The sequence below is a fragment of the Aspergillus caelatus genome, assembly GCF_009193585.1.
Source record: "Aspergillus caelatus strain CBS 763.97 unplaced genomic scaffold BDV27scaffold_56, whole genome shotgun sequence".
Lineage (NCBI taxonomy): Eukaryota > Fungi > Ascomycota > Eurotiomycetes > Eurotiales > Aspergillaceae > Aspergillus > Aspergillus caelatus.
The window spans coordinates 65045-89931 of record NW_022475319.1 but is presented as its reverse complement, the minus strand read 5'-3'; the positions used below and the strand labels follow the sequence as shown (position 1 = coordinate 89931).

Sequence of the window (24887 nt, the reverse complement as noted above, 5' to 3'; positions counted from 1 at the left end):
GGTCAGTAGATGAGAATGTCGGTACCTGGATGAGGTTGTTGCTTTCCTGACATTGATACTATCTTACTAGACATCCCATCTACAACCACATGAAGCATGTCTACTGAAAGGCCTGCCGTAGCAATCAATGTAGAATGATTTTGATGTCTGTCATGAGCATTTTACAGTGGCATCCTGATTAGATAAGAGATCCTCGAAGGAAAATGAATTCTAGTCCCTTGTAAAGTGCCAAAGTGAATTGCTGTCCGATCATAGCCATAGCTACCATATCCACGTCAAGCATCGCCCAGAACACCCCAACTCCAGTGCTTGTATGCCGCCAATGAATGAACCCAACAACTCCGGCCACTGTAACCCGGCCGGATGCAAATGAAATAGATAACAAAGAAAGGAGACGTTCATTCAACCCTATTGAACATTTTCATGTCCCCATCACCTCTCTATCCGACTTAATGCCCCAAGAATCAGACCAAGGTCTTCCTTCGGCCGTGGCCGCAGGGCGAGGTCCTTGCTCTCGCCCTCGCCCTCCTCTACTGCAAGTCGACGCATTGCATTTCTTGCATCACGTTCCTCCAATCGCTCGGCGCAGATGCGCAATACTTGCGACGATACGGTGTCTGACATGGTTCGGTAAAGTTCGATATCGTGAATGCCGGCCGCCAATGAGTCGAGGGTCGGCGCTAGACCACGGGTTATTCGGGAAAGCCTTGCGGATATAGCCGTTGGTGTTATGGGTGGTAAGCTGAGTTCTGATGAAGACGCCGCCTGAGTCTCAGTATCTGATTTCCCTGGGTCGATCGATTCGTAGATCCTCTGCTGTGAAGGGTCTAATAAAGATAAGTCAATCGGTTCAGGATCCGACCGAGGTTTAGGTTCGGAGTCGGATTGCGGAGGTTCTTGTTGGCCCTCCGGTGCGGTAGCCTGCTGTTTCGATAGTTTGATCTGTGGAATGGAAGGTGGTCGAAGAAGTGCGTTGAGAGCGTGCCTCTCTCGTTGTAGCCTTCGCAATGTCAGCACGTCCCGAGAAGCCATGCTTCAGGATTGTGTACCTTTGTATTTGCTCCTCTAATTCCTTAATCTTATCTGCGTTTTGGATATTCTTCGGATTTGGCTTCTTAACCACGACAGCTGGCGGATTCACATCTTCTCGCTCGAACCAGTTCGAAAGCTGGGAATTAGTAGAAAAATCTTTGAGCAATTCCTCCTGGATCACACGCGCTAAGGTATCGTTAGCTTGAAACCAAACTTCCAATCCGGCGTAACACACCCGCTAGACGAGCGCTCGCATCCTCCGAGCGCCCTCGTTTATCGCTCATTGCTCGAGTCGCGCACCAAATTAAGAGCTGCCTCATCCTTCGCGGTTCCGGTAAGTCACTTGCAATGTGTTTATAGAATTCTGCCGTGTCAACTTGATCATGAGGCAATGCTGTTAAAGCTGTCAGTACCACCCCGAGCCCTCTCAGAATAGGCTACCCACCATTAGACGCCCCGGAGTCAATTAGCGAGCTGGCCCTTCGTCCTCGCATCCCCAGGCTACTTCGTCTGTTCCCTTTCCCTGACTTCGCCGCACCCCTCAATTCCTTGTTCCGCTGTATGACCGGTGTGTCTGCCATAGGCAAGGTAATCTTTGATGTTCCAGCCTGTTGCGGTTCGGGTGAAACAAAACCATTCTGTTGATCATCATGGGATTTACTCGGTCTGCCTTTCTTCCGCTTCTTTTCCACTGGTGCCGTTTCACCATTGTCCTGCCTGCGTGTTGTGCGTGTTGTGCGCGTGGCGCTCGCCGGTTGCGTTTCTGGCTCAGGTAAGGAAGGTTTTGCAGTCGATCTCGTTTGCCTGTTTGAACTCTCTGATGACTTCTTCGACGCTACCCCATTCTCCGATTTCTCAGCCGGACGTTTCTTGGGTGGCCGGCCCCTCCTCGGTGACGGTTTTGGGGCGGGCACCTCTGGTTGAGGAATCTCCGGGATAGACTCTACTGTCGGTTTTGATTTTTTAGTCTTAATGCGAGTAAATTGGAACCCCTCATCTTCTTCATCGAAAGCGTCTTCTACAGCGACAAAACGACGTTAGCACATGAAAACTGCAGCGCACACAACCGCATACTCCCATAAATAATCTATAGCTTAACCCTTCAAGGCGAATGAGAGCACTCACGTTTTCTCTTGGTAGATGCTGTTTTCTCTTCACTCTTCTCCACGCTGCTCAAACTCAATCGCGTACTTGACCTTGTCCCCTTTCTGCCAGGCGCGGCAGAAGACGCAGGACGCGCCTGCGCCTGGGACGTTGCCATATCAATAGACTTCAGAGGTGCGCGACGCTTCGTTTTAATCTTAGGGGTTTCCAAAACCGTGACGGTCATGTCAGGACCAAGGAAAGGCGGGGGAACGAATGGTGGCGTAGATACAGAATGAAGACAATGAGCGTTTGGTGTATATAGCGCGACCTTGCTTGCTTCAAAGGGAGAGAAATGATTGTTGTGTTAAAAAATGGAGGCAAGTTCACCCTCTCGTAAATTAATCGGTCGCCGGTGTCTGATATCGCTTCGCTCTGACCCCCTTCACTCGTAGCGCAGAATTGAACTCAAGCGATTGTCAAAGTCGTGCCGACTGTCTCTCTTTCTATATGCCTCATAAGCGATCTGAGGTAGAATGGTTGCGCAGTCGTAGGAAACCGAGCCGGCGGCACCTTTTAATAAAAACGGGGGCGTTGAGGGTCGTGTGTCAGTCGACGTCGGAGGTGCCTTTCCAGCACACCGTTAACTTAAAATTGCAATTGACAGCGACCACTCGAGGCATTCAATAACAGATTAATCGGATTCTTGGGTTGGCGAGTTTCGCAAAGCGCTCCTTGCGCGGCCGTGCTTAAGCTCTTGACGGGGGGTTTGGCTCTTCCAAAGTCCGCCGCAAGCACGCGGTTGTTTTGGTCGTGGCGCGTGGGGGACTCGCGCTAAACCGCTTTGAGATTGACATCAAGTCTATTACTAGTATATCCCCAGACTAACTCTTGATCTACAGTCTTTGACGTTAAAATAATTTCGTGCAAAAGATCAAAATAGACGGTAGATAGACCCGAAAAAGAAGATAATATGACATGGAAATTTATATGTTCAGAGATATCTAACATGTACACACCCATCGATAGCCCGACCCTCATAATCCATCAAAACTAGTTAATGGTAATGCAGACAACTGTGCTAGATAGTTGCTTAGAACGAATCACACCAGACCCCTGAAATGACACCAGAACGCCTTAGAATGGACGCTTCTCACTTAACGGACAAGACTCATGCAAACTCGGACGTATCGGTTGGTGGTGCCAAGCTTCCTTCGATTCGGCGCTTGGCAGCCTGCATCTCTTCTACGGTGACGTTTTCTGCCTTCTTCGGCAGGTCAGGTTCGAATTGAGGAATGTCAGGATGGTGGCCCACAGACATGCCCACACGAATCTAAGATAGAGGCGACTTATGTTAATAAAAAAAATAGTCCACAACCAGTAAGGGGTAAATAGAGGAACTCTTACCAGGGTCTCGAGAGGGCCCTTTGAATTGTCCACTAGGTCGCTGTCAAAGTTGACCACTCCTTCCTCGAAGAGAAGTAGAAGGGTACTTCCACCGAACTTGAAGTATCCCAGTTCTTCGCCTCGAGTGACTTTCTCTCCAGCCTGGCGTGTGATTACTGTACTTCCGACCATCATTGCTCCAACACAGACCACCATAACACGGCCATGCGCAACCGAATCGATGGGGACAAGGACTCTAACATTCTCTCCATAGACATCTAGTGCGGAGCGGATGGCCATCGGGTTCACCGTGTAGTATTCACCTTCGATGGTTTTCGGCGTCCCCATGACGCCATCCACAGGAATATGGAAACGATGATAATCCTGGGGTGCAAGACGGAACACTCCTAAGCCTCCGTTCTTGTAGCGGTGGACGTCCTCTGGGTAAGCATCACCGAGGAGTCTCTCAATGCTGAACTCCCTTCCCTTGACCCAGACATTCGTTGCTTCGTCAAGACGGTCGAAAACAACTGATCGACAATCAGCTGGGGACACAACAATCCGTGGCTCGTCCGGAGCCGAGCAAGGTCGAGCGCCTGGCTTCAGTTCGCGATAAAAGAACTCGTTGAAAGTCTTAAACTTCTCTAGGGGAAGGAGAACCTCGGACAGGTCGAGTTGGTGGAAGCTGATGAAGTCTTGAATCTGACTTGCGGAAGCGGGGTCATCGTATTTCTTGCCTTGTTTGATACTTAACGACTTGAGAATTTTGCGAACTGTACGAATTTGTCAGCTTCATCCAGAACTCCACCATAGTTAATTGGAGTGAGCATACTTCTCTTTTTTTCCATCTCTCGACTCTTCAACCCCTTATACAGCAACCGAATACCAAGACGAACATAGACGCTCATCCGCTCCTCATTGATTTGTCCCGTAATTCGATCTTGAACAAGAATATTCGCGGAGTTGGCACCCAGCTTGTAGCCTCCATACGAGATCTTCGTTATCACTTTGGAGTACCATTTGCGCTGCGCTTGACTTGAGGTCACGAAGCCGCCCATAACGAGGTTGTCGACTTGTCTCCAGTCTCGACTAGCACAGGTAGCGATGTGTGTGATAATATCGGCATCTGAGCGTTTTGAGAGCCGTGGTTGATGACAAAGGGGACATTCGCGAAGTTCAATGACATGCTCTTCGCCGCGTTCATCACCCAAGTCATCGGGCTGAAGGTCTTCCTCATTCGTGATTGACTGTTCTTCACTGGATAGTGTAGGTATGGCTGTTCTCTGAGGGTCAGCATTGACCGGCATGTCTGTGCTTGATTCGAGGATGAGATCATTGTCGTCACTGGATGGCTCCTCGCTGTCTTGACTGCCTGTGGATGGTGTGGGAGTGAGTCCCCTGCCGGTTGTCCTAGAATCTTTCTGCAGTGCCTGCAGGGTATCTTCCAAGCAGATTACAGCTTGATCGAAAGTCAAATCCATTGTCTCGCTGGCCTCATTCTCCGCACTGAATCGCTCGAAGAAGCTGTCAATGGTTGATTCCTTCAATGTGGAACCAAGGGTATCGAGCATTGTCGTTAGCTCGACTTTGTCAATGCGGCCGCTGTCATCAGCGTCATATTGCTTGAGCATTAATCTCCAAAATTGCTGCCGGAGTGCACGGTAGGGCATGTATTTGGCCTTGATGAATAGCTCCGGAGAATGCTTGTCCTCCCATCGTTCTTTGTGCTTCATCAGCAGCGGGATCCGATATGTCTTCAGGCCATCTGCTTCAAGAGGGGCAATCACGCTGCCCTCGTTCTGAACTGATGTTGGCGTCGTTGACAAATAGCTACTACTACCCTCCTCCGGCAGCGATGAAGGAACTGATGTCGGGATAGACTTAGGGGCTGATGGTGGGGGTGGCGTCGACTGCTCCTGCGCGGCTTGGTTCGACAAGGAAGCTGTAGAGCTTCTCGACCGGACCAACCCTGGTCTTGACAATTTCGATAGGCTACTAGTCGATGGGGACGGGCTAATCCCGATCTTGATCCCAGCCTTATTGTTGGAGAGAGATTCGGTAGACCCTGTAGGATCAAGCGCGGAATCCAAGAAATTATAGAGCCCAGTCTCCGGGTCTGACTCGGGAGCAGCCTGGACCAATGTTTGAAGTGGAAAACTCGCTGAGGCAACGAAGTCGTTCCCAGAGAACTTGTCTCTGTCCATGACTGTAAAGCTGATGGTATAGGACTGTTCATGCTTCATAACTTGGAAGACCATTTTCTCGTGGTATACTGGGTTGAGATTGTGGCGCACAACCGGAGTCCGTAGTGTCTTTCTTCCCAATGAAGTCACAACAAACGGGTCCATATCAAAGGAAGTTCGTGTCACTGTAGGATAGGTTAGCTGCGACACATTTTCTAAAGATTGAAAGTACAATACCATTGCGTTCCGGTGGGAGATCGGTCACCCTGACAATCTCCATGAACACGATACCTTGCACCCCATTGCCCGCTCCAGAGAACTGATAGGCCCTCGCTGCCAGCGACTTCCGCCTGAGTCGCGCGAGACGTAGCCTTCTCCGGCGCTTCTCGTTAACCTCGGGCCTTCCCAAGTCATCTGTCTCATCGGATATCTCTTCGTCTCTTTCGGCTTCATCTGATATGGTCGCTGGGATCTGGGGATAATCATCGTCATCCTCCCCACAGCCGATCAGTGTCCTGAACTTCTGGTAGGTCTCGCTCGGAGGGGCTGTTGGATTTGCAGTATCGACAAGTGAAAATTGAAGTAGAATCTCCCCGGAGATGTCGCTGTCCTTCTTCTTCCCCGATTTCCGTTTCGACGTAAGAGTATACCATTTGGGCTTATGCGCTTCATCAGCCTGAACGTCCGAGGTCTGCGGTCGGTCTAATCAATACTCACCTGCTGATGTATCTGGCCCTCGGCGAATATTTCTTCTAGAGGAATGTCAAACTCGCCCATATAATCCTTCCCGAACCGATCGTGATCCCAACAGATACACTCGAGCAATGGTACGCCGACGATCGGCATTTCAAAGGTCACGTTCCATTCCGGGTTCAGGGTCTTCGGGATTGTTGGAGTCGACTGTCGCGCATCTCCGAGTGTGACAACTAGATACTAGTAATCGAGCCATGGTCAGTTACGATTCCGGGAGCGGGTTTGAACAATTGAGATGCCAGGGAACCACTTACTGGATCGCTCGTCCCATTTCGATCTTTTGCTGCAAGACACCTCCCCTAATTATTGAGCGCTCAGTATGTTAGCCCTCGCAATCCGAAATACACCGAGGTGGTATAACCCTGCCCGGTATCCAGGGGGAGGTCGCACTCACCCGTAAGACAACCACCTTCAGGACCAGCGGCTTGGCGTCTGGTATCCTCATGGGACTGGTACTTCTGCTTTGTCCAGGAGTAGGAGTGTTACTCCGTGAAGTTAAATGAGTACTGAGCCGTTGTGGCAACGGTAACCGCACCATGATGGCCGTCGAGTGGGGGATGTAGTGAGACGGAGATGGAGACGGGACACGTCGCGTCAACAGCAGAAGCTGACGGGTTAAACGGAAACAAGGTCAGGATATACGAAGTCAATCAATCAAGTATTATAATTGAGAATATTTAAAAATGGATGAGTTGTAGAGGGTTGATTAGTAGGGAAAGTAGTAGGCAGAAGTCGTTCCCAAGTCCGGAGACGTCGCGGGTAGTGTCAAGTTTCTGGGTCGATCGAAGATCTACTCGGGACAAACCAAAAAAAAAAACAATCAATAAGACCAAGACGGGAGTACCACGGTATGAGAACCAGGAATTCAAAGGCACAAAGAACAATTGCTTGTTCCAAGACAGTGTGATGGGGAGAGAAGAGCGAGGGAGTGGGCGGATTGGCGAGAGAAGTGCTTGAGCTAAAGGGCAGTCAGTCGTCCACAGCTCACTATGAGGTCTGTGATAATGCCGATAAACCAGGGGTTTTCGCGTTGGGGTTTTTTTTGAGGGGGAGGGATTTAAATTACTGGTCTGCGACCTAGATTAATTTCTTTTCTTTTTTTCTTTCTTCGTTTTTTTGAGTTGCTGTAAGGTTAATTACTCCATGATCTAGGGATATTGTCTAACATTTATATGGTGTGCATGTCTACTACTAGGTAAATACTAGTAACCACCAAAAGCAAGTCATCATCACTGCATAATTCTGGGGGTCTGTAAGTCTCCAACCAAACCACAAAGCTTCTAAATAAATCCCAAGTGTAATCAATCAAATGGTTTCCTACGGAACCTTCGGTTAGCAGACTTGGCACTGGCCATCCCCAACGACGTCACTTACTGGTTCTCAACTGTGATCCACTCCCTTTCGTCGTCTCCACTTGGTTGAATTGAATGAGTTTGATGTTCTACGGAGAACTACACAGTATGGCAGATAAATGTGGCTGCCTAATGTGGCTAAAGCGTTACCGGACTCTTACTGCATCCGGTACGAGTAACCTGATGTATATTCCGGAAGTACATCCACCTCTGACAGGCAAAGCTGAAGTAATTTGCATCCGGTCTGGAATTTCTTAAAAAAGAAAATGGATCACAATACCTACGGAGTGTCCAATGGAGAAACAATGAATATCACAATAAAAGAAATCTACCCCAAGGATCCATGAGCATACACCCCTTGCCTTCCTGGACACATTTTCCCATCACTAGAGTTAGTCAATGATACTTGAGGTTAGATTCCCAACAAATACCGCGGTACTAGATTAACTCTTCCCCTCACGTAATCTTTGGTGTGGCTTTTGCCTTTTCCTGAGGTTTCTCTTGATTTTTACCCTAAATAAATGTCTCACCGTTGCAAAATTACATGACAGGTACCTAAAATATCTCAAACATCGCCCTCTTACTCCAGCATTAGTATGTAGTACTGTTATTCATCTGTTCAACATTCTTTCTACAATTATCATTTCCGAAAACTTAGACCTCATTATCTTCTTCACATCCTACACCGGGCACACCGATTTATCTACGTGGATTAATACACCCTACTAATCCGTAGTGCATAGCCAAGAACTTGAAGAACGGAACGAAGCCCCCCTGTGCGTGCATAAACCTGCATATACGGACAAATCCAGTCTAGCGTGGCAGTGACCCTCAGCCTCTCTTTCTCCCTTATCATGGATTGAGGGGTAAAAGGATGTAACAGCTTTGCTTCAAAATCACTAAATTTTTGGGCCAGTTGGCCCCTCTGCCCCGCACTTGTCATGCAGTGTGCGGTGCGAAGTGACGTTGATCGCAGATGATCAACCCGCTTGTGATGATCAAGATATCAAAGGAGGTCTTCAATGGTGGTGGTAAAGAGCATTGTCAACAACTTATACATTATTCGGAGGTATTATGACTCTTCCTTGGCTTTAGTTTCCGCGGTACAGTTCGAAGATGAAAGAAGACCATCGGTACTGCTTTCACTGCCGAGCTAAACCTGTCCGACTGACTGGGATAAACAAGCCGAGGCAAGTATGACGCTTTCGCTCTCACCGAGTGACTCCTAGGCAGCGTGCACCAATTATTGCTATTCTATTGTCTTTAATACTGTCACCTGATAGATCCCTCTGTGGAGGTCATGGTTTTGCAAGATATCCCTCGAGATGATAGTTACAAATTGACTATTGACTGGGAACCTGAATGTTGGCGGCAGAGTAGGGCCCCGGAAAACAACAATCAGAGGACAGATGAATTTTAATCCTGTCTTCGCTGGTCTGTCCTTCCCCAAACTTCGTCTGCGTTAGCCTTCCCCTTAGTTTCCGGCACCCACCAGTAGATGAAGCTTCCGAGGAGACAGGCCATCGCTGCAAAAACCCAGTAGATCTTGCCCCGCCCGCCCAGCAAATCGTTCAGCATCGGGAAAAATTGTGCCACGACGAACGTCGCAATCCAGTTCGCTCCTAGCGCCCAGCTCTGTGCGGCGCCGACCGCCTCCGGGCCAACGAGCTCAGAGGCCAGAATAAAGGGGACTGGGCCTAGACCGACAGCGAAACAAGCAACGAAGAGCAGAACAGCAATGGCGGATAAGGCTTTCTGGTTGAAGTAGATGCCTAGCGCCAATAGAACGGAATTTAGACCCATGCCGCTGATACTTAGGAGTAGACAGGAGCGTCTACCGATCTTATCAGGTAGTGGAGAGCAGGCCAGGGTGATTACAAGATTGATAGCTGAGATGATCACCGTCAATAGGGCCGCAGTGGTGGGAAGAATGGTCTGCAAGAGGGAAACGCTGTACATGATGATGCTGTTGACACCAGTGAACTGCTGGGAAACCATGACTCCGACTACTGCAATGATGGCAGGGCGGTAAAAAGGATCAGTAATGGCTTGTATCATGGTAACTGGAGGTTGCTTGGGTGGCATATTCCCAGATGGGGGTGATAGTAAGGACTGCTCTTCCCCGGAGCTGTGTTCAGGCGCTGCAGATGTTCTCCAGCCTTCAAACTCTGGCTCAATGTTTGCATCCTTTCCTCGTATACGTTGTAGTACCTGTCTAGCCACATTCCCTTTCTGGTGATCTGCAAGCCAGATGGGACTTTCTGGGACTAAAAAGAGACCAAGAAGCTCCAGGCATCCGATGGCGCCAGCAATTGCAAGTATAATTCTCCACATACTTCCTTCACTCAAGAAGTAACCAAGGGACTGCGTCAACAGAATACCGACATTAGTCATGATTTGTGTAAAAGCGCCGAAAAGCCCTTTAGCACTGGGAGGAGCAATTTCTGAGATATATATTGGACCCACGACGATGGAAGCGCCCGCGCCAACACCAGATAGAAGCCTACCCAGACTCAATACGGGTATACTGGACGCAAATGTTTCCGCTATAGGGCCTAGGATAAAGAAGATGGTGGTTGCTCGCAGTGTGAATAAGCGGCCGTGCTTGGTGGAGACTGGACCTGCCAGAAGAGCTCCTACCAAGCCCCCCAGGGTGTATATAGAGGAGACCAGGCCGAATTGGGATGGGTTCATAGGTATGCACTGCGGGAGGCCCTGTGTTGTTGTTGTCGAATGGATGCTTTTGCGCTCGCAAGTTATCACGGCCTGGGGGGCATTGAGCTCAGCCTATCAAAATAATTTGTCAGCTAATGCACTGGAGCCTCCAGGATGGATCAAGCTCAGTGTAATACCAAATGATATCCGAATTGAAGCGGCCCCAACGTCGTGATAAACACAAGGTAGATCAGGTACGAAGTGACCTTCGACCCGTTTGATCCACCGAGGACCATGGTGCATGTGCTAATAGAAGCTCTTTTTACTTTTTCAGGAGCCTTGAAGTTGGTTTAGGTTCATTAATATTGATTGGAGATTTGATGATTAGTTGCTGAGGTGGAGTCTCCTTTATCTTGCAAGATGGAATGACGTTATCTGGATCCTTATCATATTTATCGGGATAAGGAAACTCCGTGGCGGGAGGATTGGATATAGAACGTGATCTTCTTGATCCGTTGTTTCTCCATGCTTTTTGTCCTACATAAGTTTATAAGTAATCGCATCCCTTGTCATTCTTGTTGATGGGTTCTATCACTCCGCGTGTATATATCTCAGATTTCAGTCTATATTCATTAGTAGTACCTTATTAAGGTGAACTTCTTGAACTGAGAGATGTATCAGCCTATTTTATCCGGACACATGTGTATCAGGTAAATATAAGGTAATACTTCAAAGTTTGCAACATTTTGATTTCAATATATATACTCTCTGAAAAATCGGTCATGGTTAGTATATACACTAATCTGAATCCTTCTAAAGAGTTCTCTCATAGCCGACACCATGTTTCAGCTATCCTTGGAAGAATCCAGAGCACCTGCTCCAATTCATCATTAAATTCCGCAAGGGATATGTTATACGAATACGTCTCGACTAATAAACTTGCTAATTTACCAATAGAAATCTGCACTCTGGCGTAGTGGATTTGAGAATGTATACGAGACTACAACGTGACGCCACAAAGGACCGAAATACGATCCCTACTTTACCTCTCTGGGACTAAAGAGGATATCACCAGGCAGCATCATTCGCAATCATTCATTCAAGTATTCGAAAGTAATATAAATTTGGCCATACTGTCTTTTATTGCTTTCAAAAATCAGCGTTACCCTTTATTCTTCTATCATATCGACTGACACCATGAATGCTCGTGAATATATCTATAAGAAAGGTAATGAAGGTGAAGATATTCTTACCGATGTTTACTGGTCAGAAATACCCTCCAAATGTAGCAGTCCTATTGGTTGGTATACCCCTCCGTATGTGATGGGGCCATCTTTATTGACCTTGGCCATACAGCAATTATCTACCATGCCGGCGGTTTTGTCAAATGGTCTAAAGAGGTCGTTCCAAAATCCGAAATCTCTGCTTTAGCAAAGATAGGATTCGTGGTAATAGTGCCGAACTACAGACTATGTCCACAAATTTCTGTCTACAATGGTCCGATCACAGATTCTAGAGATTGTTTGGTATGGGCAGCTAACGAGTTGCCCGCATTGTTGCAAAATGAGTCTGTGGAAGTAGACCCGACTCGAATTGTTACTATGGGACATTCCGCAGGCGGAACATTGGCTTTATTGATGGTGCGTCCGATCTATGACACACGTAGAAGCAGGGCAACACTGTCTAACCGAGTAATAGGGATCTGCGCCCGAAGTCCCAGTCACAGCGGTTCTTGACTTCTATGGCCTCAAGTACTTTTCCGATCCGACGTGGCGACTACCTATTCCCGAGTTTGAACAATCATCCTCTTGGCCACAGGAGTATATTGATAAGGTTTACGAGGGGCACCAAGTTTCTGCATCGCCGCGTTTCTTAGGGGGCGATACTCTTCCTCCGAGGGATGCATGGTTCGCTACTCATATGAAACAAGGAACCTTGTTGGATGAGCTAGTCCAGAATGAAGATAAGAGCTGTATTGATGGTACGGCTCGGTTTTCGACCTCGTTTCCACGAACCATGTTTATTCATGGAACAGCAGATAAAGTGACGAACCATCGTTTTAGTGAACAGGCTCATGAAGAGTTGATGAGGTTGGGGGTCGTTACAGATCTGTTACTGGCAGATGGTGAGGAGCATGTGTTTGACTTGACCTTGGAAGAAGATGACATGAGCTTTGTTAAGTATGTCCTACCAGGGTTGAAGTTCCTTGCCCGGGCAGTAGGATTGCTGTAAATAGTGAAGATATAGAGCTGTAAGTGGCTGGTACATTGCATGATTGAATTTGATTGAATGAACGAATAGCCTATGAGCCTATTCGTATATAGAGCCAAGGTACACTGCTCTTATCAGGCAATATCACTTAAGTCGTCTTTTGATAGGTATACAGAGTTAGAGATTTGACTACCTAGTAGTAATAATGAGGTATAGTAGTACTACTAATGGCAGTGAAAAACCGTATGATTGGACAATTCGGTAAGATTGCTGACTAACCATTCAGGGCATGAGTTTAGATGCAAACAAATACAAATCAGCGATCGTCTTCAGCTTCTCAGATCTCCATACCATTTTCTCCCTATCGCCATTATTACTGCATCCTGCAGGTCTCATGGTCTAGCGGTGGAGCTGACCCCCCGTACCTCCTTTTTATCTTCGTGCACTGTTCGCACCACACCACCCACTGGGTTCCATGGGTCTGTCTCCTGATTCATTGAAGCGAACCCTCGGCCATCTCCACATTCGCCTCTTGTCTCTCTCTCCATGAGTCTGACAAACCCACCCTCATCCTCCGGCCCGTTAACTGCTGCTTCGTCCAGGCCCACTGCGGCCACCGTCAGCCAGAGTCTGTCTCTGAAAAAGAACCTGCAGGCCGCTGTTGATGGTAATACCAGTTATTATTATCTTATATTATAATCCTCATTATTTTTTTTATAATTTGATACCTTTTCATTCTCTTTGTTCAACCAAGTTTCTTTTCTTGTTTAGGGTTGCCATGTCACGATGTGCCCTGATTGAGTGAAAGATATTCCTGTCTGCAATCGTATGAACACCTATAGTACCACTTCTATACAACACCTTCCCAAAGAAGGCGATCAGTTGTCCACCAAGATCGTCTTTGCATTTTTCTTTCATCATGTTTGGAAGGAACTTCCCGTTTTTCAACTCTATCGGCGGGTTTTATCCACGTGGTAATGGCTTTCCCTGACTGGCATTGGATTGAAAGAGTTCCAAATACCGTTCCCCTTATTAAGACTCTTTGTTTTCCCTGGAAATTATTTCAGTACTATGTTATAGTATTTGGATTATTGATTTACGTATTGCGAGAAATGACTGTTGGAAGCTAACACTATTATAATGTTAAAAGAGCACCTAGATCCAAGGAAGCCGTCTGGAACTGGATATACCAGCAAAGTCCGTGTCCGCGACAAATACCACATTGTGGGATTCATCAGCAGCGGCACTTACGGACGAGTCTACAAAGCCCTTGGCAAAAATGGACAGAAGGGTGAATTCGCAATCAAAAAGTTGGCAGGATTCGTTCATTATTCCGTTAGTCTCGGTTCGCTGACCAGTCGCAGGTTTAAACCGGATAAAGAGGGAGAAATCATCCAATACACCGGCCTCTCACAGTCTGCCATTCGGGAGATGGCCCTGTGTTCCGAACTGGATCATGCCAATGTCGTACAGCTAGAAGAGATCATTCTCGAGGACAAAGCCATTTTCATGGTCTTCGAATATACTGAACATGATCTACTTCAGATTATTCATCATCATACGCAACCACACAGGCATGCTATCCCGGCCCCAATGGTCAGGTCGATTTTGTTTCAACTTCTCAACGGCCTACTCTATCTCCATACAAATTGGGTATTGCATCGAGATCTGAAGCCAGCCAACATCCTGGTTACGTCAAGTGGCGCCATTCGTATTGGAGACTTGGGTCTGGCTCGTCTCTTCTACAAACCCCTCAACTCTCTTTTCTCGGGCGATAAAGTCGTCGTCACGATTTGGTACCGTGCCCCGGAACTACTGATGGGTAGTCGTCACTACACCCCAGCCGTCGATCTCTGGGCCGTTGGGTGCATTTTTGCAGAACTCTTATCCCTCCGCCCCATTTTCAAAGGCGAGGAAGCCAAGATGGATAGTAAAAAAACAGTGCCTTTCCAACGTAACCAGATGATGAAAATTATCGAAATCATGGGTCTCCCCACCAAAGACATCTGGCCGGGTATAGTGTCGATGCCCGAATATTCCCAACTCCAATCACTAGCCATGTCACGTGCTCCAGGCCATTTTCCTCGGTCTTCGAACTTGGAAGGCTGGTATCAAAGTTGTTTGAAAAATGGCGGTTATGCCACCTCGTCCGGTGCCGGAACCCCTGGTGCCGACGGATACGATCTCTTATCGAGACTACTCGAGTACGATCCTACCAAGAGGATAACTGCGCAGGAGGCACTGGAGCATCCATACTTCAAGAACGGCGGCCCTATCTCCGCTAACTGCTTCGAGGGCTTTGAGGGAAAATATCCTCACCGTCGTGTCACTCAGGATGATAATGATATCCGGTCTGGCAGCCTACCTGGTACGAAGCGGAGCGGGTTACCGGATGATAGTTTAATGGGTCGCGCCTCAAAACGGCTCAAAGAATAACCTGATCCTTGTCGATACTTTGAGAGCCTATCTATACTTTGGAGCGGGAGTACTTGCGGGCTTTTGTATCTGCATATACTTGATTTGTGGCATAATGCATTGGCGTTGGTTTGGCTTTTCTGCTGAGATGGCATGGTAGATTTAGCATATCTACTGTATATAAAGGTAAATATGGAGCATTTAGTAAAATATTAGCCGTTTAGCGTCATCTCAACTGTAAACGGATATGCCGAATATTTATCTATGATATCGTAAACGAGACAATCAAGATGCATTCCCACATTCGCGCCCAAGATCCCTGTTTCCCACCTGCCCCAAACCCAATGCCAAATGTCAAACAAAGATGAGAAGAAATTGAAAAAAATTCAGATCATAAGTAAATACATCGAAATCATTTAGTAGCCTAATTCATAGTTAGCGATCACTCCCGAAAAAGTAAATTTCTTTTAATACGTACCGTTCTGTTCTCTCCGTCCGTTACCCTCATGATTATCATCATTATCATCCTTACTAGAGAGTGCCGACGCCTGGCCAGCAGCATCTTGGATGTGCTGTTCATCGCCGCGAAGTTTCTCAAAGTAAGCTTTGATATCCTCCGCACCCACAGCCTTACCCGTCTCCGCAAATGGCTTCAGAAACTCCTTAACTTTGTCACGTAGATGATTGTATACCATTGCGCCTTCGATGGCTCGCACACGGTCGATGTTGCTCAAGGCGGCTTCACCACGGTCAAGCAGGCTACCGGTACCAGTGCTGCCACCACCGTTGGCCTCCCCATCTTCAGAGATCGGGGGCTCGTAGGTCTCTTCTTCTTCACGCAACTGGATGTGCGGTGAGAGATTGGGGTAACAGTCGCGGCAGCGGCAGAAGTGGTCGCGGAAGTCTTCTTTCAAGAATAAGGAGAATGCGCCTAAAGGAACAGGGTCGGGGAGAGAGTCATGCTTGTTCTTCAGTGGAGGTGCCTGAGTAGGTTCCTCATTTGTTGCTGGGTTGGGTTCTGGCTTCGAGTCCGATGGGGTGTTCTCAGTATCTTCCTTGGTCCGCTTCGCAGTGGGCTCGCCTTCTTCCTCATCCTCCATTTTCCGTTTCTTGGGTTTGGTGGGCTCTTCATTGACATCTGTAGTCGTGGTCTCTAGTGCAGATTCGGTCGTCTTGGGCAACCCACCTTCCTTGTACACAGGGGGAAGGAAGCCCACCGTTCCGGCATATCGTTTCAACCAAGGATTTGAGTCAACGCACTTGTAACAGAGGAACGTCTCGAAATCGTCTTCCCCTGGGAATCCCGGAGGAAGTGGCGTCTCTTCATCATCTTCAGTCAGACCATTCTCACCCGCGTCTTTTTTGAAGTCCTTATACCAACCCCGCGGCAGCCCGATAAGACATTCTGGATGCCACCAGTCTTCGCCACAGCCGCCCGATTCAGCATTTCCCAGTCCAAGACACTGAAACATCGTTCCTTTTTCTTCTTCCGCGTTATAGTCTTCACTACAACCACAGAACTTGTTATGGAAATTCTGGTTGTATTTGTTCTCGGGATGCGGTTCTTCAGAATGGACACCCTTCGTACCGGTCTTGGGATCATTGCGCAGCATGCATGGAGCAGAAGATGGCACGCGAGTCGTACCACAATCACAGACAAAGTTTCTTTTGTTAAATAGTTCAACGAGCGTGTGTTCGCCATGGCAGGCGATGGAACAGGAGTAGCATACTCCTGCTGCGCTGTGCGGCGCATCGGCGGTTTTGGGAGGAGGATTGCAGGTTAAACAAGCGTATAAAGTCTGTCGCAGTGGTCCTAAGGCTTTCGTGCAGGAGTCGAATGACTAAAAGGTCAGTTTCGTATGACGTGGTCTATCGCAGGAAATCTATGCTCACATAAGGCAAGACTTCGCGTGCATCGGCTTCGAGTTGCATCTGACTCTCGATGAACCTAGAGCGTACCGTTAGATAATGTTTTATTTTGAATCACCCATCGCATGAGTGTGCGCTTCTTTGTCAACTTTGAGATGGACTGGATACTTACTCTTTCGCAGTCTGCGAGTTCTGGGAACTGAAGCTCTCGCGCCGGTTGCTAGCATTGTGCCCGATTTTTGCCTGGTCGGCGTTGGATGGCACGGACTCAGAGCTATTCATGCTGATTGAAAGAGTCGCTGATTTAGGTATAAGTATACTAATCAAACGGTGATGGTAGGACGGATCGAGGCTGTTCTGCGCCTAGCTCTCGTTTGCGCTCAGACACCGCGCGGCGCGAGAGCACTTTAAGTGTTTGTTTTGTTTGCAGTTAGTTGTGAGCCAAACATGGTTTATCTGTTTTACATTTTATATTTCCATAATAATATATTACATGCTTATTCTTTAGGATAATAATGAGAGTATAATTTGAAGTTCACTACTTTTGGACCATGGAGACATTGGTTTCTGAGCGCATCACGGGTGATATGTCTGTTCCATAGCTGTATCCACCACCGCGATAATCACATCGGACGACAAAAGATAAATGTTCTAAGGTCTCAGTCTCTGAGAGACACTAAGAAGGGAATAGTGCGTAGAGACTTGTTCCAGCCTCCAGAGCTTTATACTAGCGTCACCACACTATGCCTGGGCCTCTGGGGTATATAATCAGGCACCAAGTCATAAAATTTCCTAAACCGGGTTTAATTGAAACGACGCGTCATGTCGCGCTTTGGCGCGTCTCTCAATACCCGCACGCATCACCGCCCCAGCAACCAATTGATTGAATCCTCCCTTTGCTCCTCCTCGCAGCAGACGAAAAAGACCCTCACTCAGGAACATTTGTGGGTTTGGTTCACTTTGTCATTCTTTCAAATTACCATCTCCCACACTAATATACACACACAATGAGGTATGTACCAATTTATATCCTACATGTCGCGCATATTGTCCATACCAAATTTTTTTCTCTCTCTTTTTCTCCCTGCTGTTCAGCTTGGAACAAGGCTAAGACCTCTACAGTTCACCACTTCGCCCCAGTAATACCGCCGCAAATCGCGGGCTAGGGAATTTGAACCGTCGCAAGAGAGACAGAGAGCCCGATGATGAAACATCTTCAATCGCGCCCCCCTCTAGTCGTAAGTTAAAGCATGGAAGAAAGAATCTGCTCTGTGTGCATACTGACTTTGTAGCTCCCCCCTCTTCCCCTCCCATGCTTCCTTATGCAGATGACGACCGCGATGAAGAAGCAGAGCTTCTGGAAGATATTGATGACCTTGACGAAATGGCAGAGGAAGGGGAAGGTATTGACCTGTTCGGTGACAGCTTCGAAAGAGACTACACGAGCAGAGAAGATGATCGTTACCAAGGAGCCGACATTGATGATGAAGAGCAAGAAGAGCTAGACATAGGCACACGTCGCCAACTGGAAGCTCGCTTGAACAGGAGAGATCGGGAACTAGCACGGCGCAGTCGCATGCCTCGTGCTTTTCTGCAAGACGATGATGACCAAAACATAGATCTTACCCGCCAGCCTCGCCGGCGGAGACATCACTACGACGAGGACCAAGAAGATATCGACATGGGTGAAGGTGGCATGGAAGAGCTCTCATTAGAAGAGATGATGGATATCAAAGCCCCCAATGTCACAGACTGGGTGTTGCAGCCTCAAGTCCTGCGCTCTATCTACCGAGAGTTCAAGGCATTCTTGACCGAATTCACTGACGACTCGGGTGCTTCGGTGTACGGAAACAAGATCAAGACTCTTGGTGAGGTTAACTCAGCCTCTCTCGAAGTCTCCTACGATCACTTGTCCAGCACCAGGGCTGTATTGGCATACTTCGTGGCCAATGAGCCCACCGAGGTTCTGAAAGTTTTCGACCAGGTTGCTCTTGATGTCACATTGTTCCATTACCCCCAATACCACGACATCCATAATGAGATCCACGTTCGCATCATTGACCTTCCTACCGTTAGCACTCTACGTCAATTGCGCCAGTCTCATCTCAACTCCCTGGTGCGTGTCACCGGTGTTGTCACGCGCCGCAGTGGTGTGTTCCCGCAATTGAAGTATATCATGTTCGTTTGCGGCAAATGTAATATAACTCTGGGGCCGTTCCAGCAGGAAGCCAGCCAAGAAGTGAAGATTTCCTACTGCCAGAATTGCCAGTCCAAGGGACCCTTCACCGTCAACTCAGAGAAGACCGTCTACCGTAACTACCAAAAAATGACTCTTCAAGAATCGCCTGGCTCCGTCCCTGCCGGACGACTTCCACGCCAGCGCGAAGTCATTCTTCTTGCCGATCTCATTGATTCCGCTAAGCCTGGTGACGAAGTTGAAGTGACTGGTATCTATCGCAACAGCTACGATGCCCAGCTCAACAACAAGAACGGATTCCCTGTGTTCGCCACTATTATCGAAGCAAACCATGTTATCAAGTCTCACGACCAGCTGGCTGGTTTCCACTTGACTGAAGAAGATGAGCGTGAGATCCGCGCGCTCTCGCGAGACCCAGAAATCGTGGACAAGATCGTCCGCTCCATTGCTCCCAGTATCTACGGCCACCAAGATGTGAAGACAGCTATCGCTCTCTCTCTCTTTGGCGGTGTCAGCAAGCAAGCCCAGGGCAAGATGTCGATCCGTGGAGATATCAACGTCCTACTTCTCGGTGACCCCGGTACTGCCAAATCCCAATTCCTCAAATACGTCGAGAAGACCGCCCACCGTGCCGTCTTTGCAACGGGTCAAGGTGCCAGTGCCGTCGGTTTGACAGCCAGTGTGCGCCGAGACCCGCTGACCAGCGAATGGACTCTGGAAGGTGGTGCTCTCGTGCTTGCAGACCGCGGTACATGTCTGATCGATGAGTTCGACAAGATGAATGACCAGGACCGTACCTCCATCCACGAAGCCATGGAACAACAAACCATCTCCATATCGAAAGCCGGTATCGTCACCACACTTCAAGCGCGCTGCGCTGTTGTTGCAGCAGCCAACCCCCTCGGGGGCCGCTATAACAGCACTGCACCTTTTAACGCCAACGTCGAGCTCACCGAACCCATTCTCTCCCGTTTCGACATCCTCTGCGTTGTCCGCGATCTCGTGGATCCTGATGAAGACGAACGCCTCGCCAATTTCGTCGTTGAATCCCACCATCGCGCCAACCCAGCCCGTCCCCTGAGGGACGAAGAAGGCAACCTAATCGATAGCGACGGCCACCGCATCGACGAAGAAGGCTACCGTCTTGACAGGGAGGGTAACCGCATCCCATTCACTCCGGAAGAAATCGCCGCCCGCGAAGCCGCAAACCGCAAAATCGAAGAAGAAAAAGAAGGCGAAATTCCCCAGGAACTCCTTCGTAAATACATCCTCTACGCCCGTGAACGCTGCCACCCGAAACTCTACCAAATCGATCAAGACAAGATCGCCCGTCTTTTCGCGGACATGCGCCGTGAATCCCTCGCAACAGGCGCATACCCCATTACCGTAAGCTCCCGCAAACAACCAAACAACCCCAGCAATTAAATAAAACAAAACTAATAAACACATCCACAGGTCCGTCACTTGGAAGCCATCATGCGTATCGCAGAATCCTTCTGCAAAATGCGTCTATCAGAATACTGTTCCAGTCAAGACATCGACCGCGCAATAGCAGTGACAGTCGACTCCTTCATCGGCAGTCAGAAGGTTTCCTGCAAGAAAGCTCTCTCGCGCGCTTTTGCCAAGTATGTTATCTTTCCCTCCCTTTTTTTTTTTTCCTTCCCTTTGCAAGTAATACGGTATTGACAATTGTAAAACAGGTACACATTATCTAGACCTAAGCCTCAGTCGAGACGGAAAGCGGGTATTACTGCGCCAAATCCGTATATTCCTAAGCCGACTGCGCCTCGGGCTTACTAGATCTCATGTGATTTACGGATTGTGCGGGGTTTACGCTAATTAATGGGGTTTATTCGGGTTGCTATGATATCATTTTTTATTCTTTCCTTTTTTTTTAAATAGAAATATGAAAGAGGTACACTAATATGTGTGGATTATGGATTGATTTGATCTGATTTGGATGAATCTTTTCTTACGGGTTTGATGGAGAGATATTTTCATTCGGGCTGTGGAGTTCTGGGTCTTCACAGTATTTATTGTGTTCTGGTGCATTTGCGAAGTTGATTGAATGTTGTCAATACCGAGTTCAACTATCAGTCAGATAAGACATACAGCATGTGATTTGAGATAAACTACTGAAGAGAAAAGGAAGAAACCACATAGAAACCACAGAAAACCAGGCCCAAGGCATCCTTTCCCAGCCCCAGACTAACCATCAACCAACGCCGTCCATTTTCGTCCGCGCTGCCAAGTGAATAAATAAGAGAAACCATGTACCACCCACCATATACAGCCCCAGGCTATCCTATGTTCGCCTGTCCCTGCCATCCCCTCCTGCGGGAATGGACTTTCCCACCAGATTCACAGGGCATCATCGTAGTAGTCATGATATCCCATTGTCAATCGATGAAAGGTTTCCTGAGGTACTAGACCAAACCACATTGCTATCTGCATTTGGAAACTCTCCTGGTGGGCTGTGAAATGATGCGATCCAGTGTTCTTCCATCTGTGCCTTCCCCAATGACCAGTCGTGCGGTCCCAATGCAAGGAGTACAGAATAAAGATGATAAAAGGACATCTCAAGACCTTCAGTCGTCACTAATTCGTCTCTCGGGACGGGGCTTGCGCAAGCTCTTCATCCGATTGATAAAGCCGCCGCCGCCACCACTCCCGTTGGCATTACGACCCTCGTCGTATCCATATGATCGGTCCTCTGTGTGTCTCCGCTCCAGGCCGGAACTTTGCTTCGGACTGCTAGAAGAACGAGCTCGTCCCAGTCCTTGTGATTCCTCGGCGATTCGAGCACCTTTCTTCTCCCACGCATCGTCGTAATCCTGGAAGAATGGGTTCTTCTCGTTGGCTTTGATCGTTCCGATATGGCCGGAGCCCGCGGGTGCCATATATGATGCTTCAGGTGATACCACACGGCCGTTGGACGGGCGGTTGCCCACCCCACGGAGCCGCTGTGCCAAACTCTTTTTCCGTTGCAGACCCCCCGCCCCTTGTTTGATCTGTTGATCATTCTCGCTCTCACGGCGTTGGATGGCGGCTTTACTGGCAGGAGCCCCATCCAAGAAGGTGCTGGTTCCTAAGCCCATACTCTGTTCGCCATGCACCGGCTCGATCCGCGACGTGGGATCGAAGTTAACGCCTTCTGTTTTACGAGTCTCGACTGCGCCATAATCGTTATAGCCTTGCTCCGACCGTCCATGGAACAGGTCCAGATTAAGGTTCTGGTTGACGGGACCCGCGCCTCCCAAGGCCATGTTGGCAGAATCTGCAGGGAAGGCTTGCATGGGGGCTGTGCGTACACCCTTGCGGTTACGGTTCGGGTTGCACGCATCAAACGGTCCATCGTGATGGAACACTGCCCACAAATTAGTCGGACGCTTCAGAAATAAAATACGGTGTCAAATGGTGCTACTCACTTCCTGTGCCGTAGATACTAGTCACGTCGAGCTTGTCAATAATGTCGAGTTGGTAGTTGGCCTTCTTCGAGGAACGAGGCTTGCCATCCCGATGACGGGCTTCCCGTTCCCGCCGCCTCCTCTCCCGTCGGCGCCGCTCGTCTTCTGGGTCGAGCAGCTTGGGACGCTCCATGATGGACGACTCGGAGTTCCGACGAGGGCGGCGGTCACGGTCACGGTCCCGGGGCCTCGGCAGGCCTGCACTCGGCGGGTCAGCGAAGATGTCTAGCGGATCTTTCTCCCGGCGCTGCGGACGATCCCTCGACGTAGTTGGGCGGTGACTGCTCGAAGCACCACCATTCTGGAAAGGCCGATCGGGGCGAGACGGAGCGGGTTGGTAGCCCGTTGGTTGAGGAGCTGGGTTGGAGTTGAGCGAGAGGTTTTCCTATGCCAGATAAATAAACAGTTAGATCAGTTTGGATGGTGTAACATTTGTCAATAGGGAACATACAAAGAGGTCGCGCGTATTATTCGTCATATCGGCCCGATCGATAGGGGACACCATGCTTCCAGTGCCAGTGGGTGCCGACTGTGGCGACAGGGGTCCGTAATCGTCGAGGAAAGGATTCGTCGAGGTTGGTCGTTCTGGGCGACTACCTGAGGTAATCGAGTTCGAGGGTGAGAGAGCACGGTTTCTGAAGGGGTTGTTGGAGCCCAGATTCACCCCTGGGACTTGTGGCGACGGCTGACGAACTGGGGAGACTGTACAAGAAATAGAAAATCCATGTCAGTTTATCTCAAGCTCTCGCCGGCCAGACACGGTCTAAAATGACGACGGAATGAAGCAACACTGATAAGGGGAGCCGGGCCCCGCAGCGATGTGAAACGTTCTGCGATTGAGCCCAGCCAGACAAAGGAAGATGACGAACCTTGCGGACCCAGCGCCATGGCGGGTGGATAAGCATACGAGAGCGTGGGAGGTTGCTGAGAGGCATTCATGTTGGCGGAACACGCAATGCGTCCACGAGGATGGGCGAGTGAAAAGCGACGATTGGGGATGACAGGGGAAGCATAAAACACGATCACGGGAAATAAAGGAGAGCTCTAATAATGCGATAATCGATCGCAAGCGCCGAGCTAGCAAACAAGAAAATAAAAAAAAATAAAAAAAAAAATCCCAGCTGGTGGTTTGTGAAACAGCGATGCCTCGGAAGTCGGTCAGGGGGCCGGTGACGATTGGAGGGGGATTTTTATTGCAGGAGATTTCGGAGATGCAGTTATGGAGACAGATTAGACCGTTGGGACTAGTATTTTAGCTTGTGTGGATGGCGAAATGCCCTTGTCTCTTTCATTTGACCTTTCGTTCTTTTTTCCGATCCAAGGAGGGGTGTGTGGCGGAAAGAAAGAAGAAAGAGTAAGGAAAGGAAAGGAAACGTGCGAAGGGGCAGAAAGAGAGAGACGGGAAATGACTAGTACCTAGCAGTAGAAAGGAAGGAGTGGAAAAAGAGTTGTGTAGAGTAAAGTAAAAGTGATGGTTGATTGACGGGAAACGAAGCGGCGGCGCGCCCCTTAGGCTTTCCAGTGGAAGGGATCGTCGGAGGGAATTAATAAAAAAGGGGGGGTGGGAGGAAAGAACGAGGTGGATTTATGGAGATTCATTCTCCATTGGAGAGAGGAACACTGCACTGAGGAAGTAAGAAAGTGACAATCCTTAGATCTCTCGGTAGCTATAAGCCTTTTTATTTTTATTTTTATTTTTATTTCTACTTTAATTTAATTCAGATTGTGAAGAGACAAAGAGATCAGTAATGCACCATCTAAGATATCAAACATGTTACCTATAAATCGACACCAACAAACAATAGAATGTCAACACCACCACTGGTAATAAAATACAGATCGACATCATCCACTCCAATGGCCGGGTTGGGGTTACTACCTTCAGCACATGGGTATACTGTACTGGGTATAGATTTTAATTATCCTACTATTAGATTGCTCGGCAAATTAAGCGCTCTCTCAGTTTCCCTCAATGCACTCGAAAATTCGGTCATCTGAGCAAGATCCATCGAGTCAATCCCGCGGGGATGCGTGGATAGCTTGAGGAGTAAAAACAACTACTCTGCAGTAAGTACACAGTACAGTACATGCTTAGTACTAGTACTAGAGGAACCTACTACTAGTACTGTAGCCTAGACGGACCGTCCTCTTCCTCCCGAGGTTCACTAACCTAACCCTTGTAATTTATCATCGGTGGGCAGAATTCTCGCTTTCTGATTGATGGACTGCTCCCCATCAGCACTTAGTCAATGTATTGGTTCCGTTCGGTACCCCTGAATCTTTA

The 24887-nt window shown here is 48.5% G+C and overlaps 8 protein-coding genes across 8 annotated transcripts; 3 read left to right on the top strand and 5 right to left on the bottom strand.

The window, feature by feature from the left end:
• Positions 1–402: 402 nt before the first annotated feature.
• Positions 403–2493, bottom strand: BDV27DRAFT_95511 (Mis12-Mtw1 family protein). Its single transcript, XM_032078037.1, has 5 exons — positions 2158–2493; positions 1478–2050; positions 1268–1426; positions 1050–1218; positions 403–1000 (listed from the first exon to the last, which is right to left on the bottom strand). Exons 1-5 carry the CDS (start codon positions 2360–2362, stop codon positions 433–435), a joined length of 1674 nt encoding a protein of 557 aa, XP_031929223.1. The 5' UTR covers positions 2363–2493; the 3' UTR covers positions 403–432.
• A 575-nt stretch (positions 2494–3068) lies between these two features.
• Positions 3069–7564, bottom strand: BDV27DRAFT_125772 (putative phosphatidylserine decarboxylase Psd2). Its single transcript, XM_032066408.1, has 7 exons — positions 6832–7564; positions 6692–6736; positions 6402–6617; positions 5922–6342; positions 4334–5869; positions 3523–4274; positions 3069–3448 (listed from the first exon to the last, which is right to left on the bottom strand). The coding sequence occupies exons 1-7, from the start codon at positions 6973–6975 to the stop codon at positions 3287–3289; spliced, it is 3276 nt and encodes a 1091-aa protein (XP_031929222.1). The 5' UTR covers positions 6976–7564; the 3' UTR covers positions 3069–3286.
• A 1404-nt stretch (positions 7565–8968) lies between these two features.
• BDV27DRAFT_95476 (putative MFS glucose transporter) lies at positions 8969–11112 on the bottom strand. Its single transcript, XM_032078036.1, has 2 exons — positions 10642–11112; positions 8969–10576 (listed from the first exon to the last, which is right to left on the bottom strand). Exons 1-2 carry the CDS (start codon positions 10738–10740, stop codon positions 9206–9208), a joined length of 1470 nt encoding a protein of 489 aa, XP_031929221.1. The 5' UTR covers positions 10741–11112; the 3' UTR covers positions 8969–9205.
• Positions 11113–11641: 529 nt separating this feature from the next.
• BDV27DRAFT_143860 (alpha/beta hydrolase) lies at positions 11642–12676 on the top strand (the record flags this gene model as incomplete). Its single annotated transcript, XM_032070169.1, has 3 exons — positions 11642–11744; positions 11801–12084; positions 12143–12676. The coding sequence occupies 3 exons, from the start codon at positions 11642–11644 to the stop codon at positions 12674–12676; spliced, it is 921 nt and encodes a 306-aa protein (XP_031929220.1).
• A 333-nt stretch (positions 12677–13009) lies between these two features.
• ssn3 (cyclin-dependent serine/threonine protein kinase SSN3) lies at positions 13010–15305 on the top strand. The gene is made up of 3 exons (XM_032066407.1): positions 13010–13629; positions 13806–13965; positions 14020–15305. The coding sequence occupies exons 1-3, from the start codon at positions 13575–13577 to the stop codon at positions 15089–15091; spliced, it is 1287 nt and encodes a 428-aa protein (XP_031929219.1). The 5' UTR covers positions 13010–13574; the 3' UTR covers positions 15092–15305.
• A 3-nt stretch (positions 15306–15308) lies between these two features.
• Positions 15309–17274, bottom strand: BDV27DRAFT_125762 (putative metaphase-anaphase transition protein (Mlo2)). The gene is made up of 4 exons (XM_032066406.1): positions 17112–17274; positions 16964–17018; positions 15549–16911; positions 15309–15494 (listed from the first exon to the last, which is right to left on the bottom strand). Exons 1-4 carry the CDS (start codon positions 17219–17221, stop codon positions 15487–15489), a joined length of 1536 nt encoding a protein of 511 aa, XP_031929218.1. The 5' UTR covers positions 17222–17274; the 3' UTR covers positions 15309–15486.
• Positions 17275–17837: 563 nt separating this feature from the next.
• Positions 17838–21168, top strand: BDV27DRAFT_125761 (MCM DNA helicase complex subunit MCM2). The gene is made up of 5 exons (XM_032066405.1): positions 17838–17951; positions 18062–18177; positions 18232–20522; positions 20592–20761; positions 20837–21168. Exons 1-5 carry the CDS (start codon positions 17947–17949, stop codon positions 20934–20936), a joined length of 2682 nt encoding a protein of 893 aa, XP_031929217.1. The 5' UTR covers positions 17838–17946; the 3' UTR covers positions 20937–21168.
• BDV27DRAFT_125759 (Pal1 family protein) lies at positions 21169–24169 on the bottom strand. Its single transcript, XM_032066404.1, has 4 exons — positions 23473–24169; positions 23055–23305; positions 22565–22988; positions 21169–22503 (listed from the first exon to the last, which is right to left on the bottom strand). Exons 1-4 carry the CDS (start codon positions 23540–23542, stop codon positions 21725–21727), a joined length of 1524 nt encoding a protein of 507 aa, XP_031929216.1. The 5' UTR covers positions 23543–24169; the 3' UTR covers positions 21169–21724.
• Between the last annotated feature and the right edge of the window lie 718 nt (positions 24170–24887).

What these genes read in the sequence shown, in the direction of transcription:
- BDV27DRAFT_95511 (XM_032078037.1), bottom strand. Translation starts at nt 2,362, where the DNA reads ATGACCGTCACGGTTTTGGAAACCCCTAAGATTAAAACGAAGCGTCGC. An exon ending in TGACTCCGGGGCGTCTAATG is followed by an intron (nt 1,427 to 1,477) that starts GTGGGTAGCCTA and finishes CAGCTTTAACAG; the next exon opens with CATTGCCTCATGATCAAGTT. An exon ending in TTAGAGGAGCAAATACAAAG is followed by an intron (nt 1,001 to 1,049) that starts GTACACAATCCT and finishes GACATTGCGAAG; the next exon opens with GCTACAACGAGAGAGGCACG.
- BDV27DRAFT_125761 (XM_032066405.1), top strand. An exon ending in AATCGCGCCCCCCTCTAGTC is followed by an intron (nt 18,178 to 18,231) that starts GTAAGTTAAAGC and finishes CTGACTTTGTAG; the next exon opens with CTCCCCCCTCTTCCCCTCCC. An exon ending in CTCTCGCGCGCTTTTGCCAA is followed by an intron (nt 20,762 to 20,836) that starts GTATGTTATCTT and finishes ATTGTAAAACAG; the next exon opens with GTACACATTATCTAGACCTA.
- ssn3 (XM_032066407.1), top strand. Translation starts at nt 13,575, where the DNA reads ATGTTTGGAAGGAACTTCCCGTTTTTCAACTCTATCGGCGGGTTTTAT. An exon ending in CGGCGGGTTTTATCCACGTG is followed by an intron (nt 13,630 to 13,805) that starts GTAATGGCTTTC and finishes TAATGTTAAAAG; the next exon opens with AGCACCTAGATCCAAGGAAG. An exon ending in GGTGAATTCGCAATCAAAAA is followed by an intron (nt 13,966 to 14,019) that starts GTTGGCAGGATT and finishes GACCAGTCGCAG; the next exon opens with GTTTAAACCGGATAAAGAGG.
- BDV27DRAFT_95476 (XM_032078036.1), bottom strand. Translation starts at nt 10,740, where the DNA reads ATGGTCCTCGGTGGATCAAACGGGTCGAAGGTCACTTCGTACCTGATC. An exon ending in TTCAATTCGGATATCATTTG is followed by an intron (nt 10,577 to 10,641) that starts GTATTACACTGA and finishes TTATTTTGATAG; the next exon opens with GCTGAGCTCAATGCCCCCCA.
- BDV27DRAFT_125762 (XM_032066406.1), bottom strand. Translation starts at nt 17,221, where the DNA reads ATGAATAGCTCTGAGTCCGTGCCATCCAACGCCGACCAGGCAAAAATC. An exon ending in AACTCGCAGACTGCGAAAGA is followed by an intron (nt 17,019 to 17,111) that starts GTAAGTATCCAG and finishes GGTACGCTCTAG; the next exon opens with GTTCATCGAGAGTCAGATGC. An exon ending in CACGCGAAGTCTTGCCTTAT is followed by an intron (nt 16,912 to 16,963) that starts GTGAGCATAGAT and finishes CTGACCTTTTAG; the next exon opens with TCATTCGACTCCTGCACGAA.
- BDV27DRAFT_125772 (XM_032066408.1), bottom strand. Translation starts at nt 6,975, where the DNA reads ATGGTGCGGTTACCGTTGCCACAACGGCTCAGTACTCATTTAACTTCA. An exon ending in GAAATGGGACGAGCGATCCA is followed by an intron (nt 6,618 to 6,691) that starts GTAAGTGGTTCC and finishes CTCGATTACTAG; the next exon opens with TATCTAGTTGTCACACTCGG. An exon ending in AGGGCCCTCTCGAGACCCTG is followed by an intron (nt 3,449 to 3,522) that starts GTAAGAGTTCCT and finishes CCTCTATCTTAG; the next exon opens with ATTCGTGTGGGCATGTCTGT.
- BDV27DRAFT_125759 (XM_032066404.1), bottom strand. Translation starts at nt 23,542, where the DNA reads ATGAATGCCTCTCAGCAACCTCCCACGCTCTCGTATGCTTATCCACCC. An exon ending in CATGGCGCTGGGTCCGCAAG is followed by an intron (nt 23,306 to 23,472) that starts GTTCGTCATCTT and finishes TTTCTTGTACAG; the next exon opens with TCTCCCCAGTTCGTCAGCCG. An exon ending in TAGTATCTACGGCACAGGAA is followed by an intron (nt 22,504 to 22,564) that starts GTGAGTAGCACC and finishes ATTTGTGGGCAG; the next exon opens with TGTTCCATCACGATGGACCG.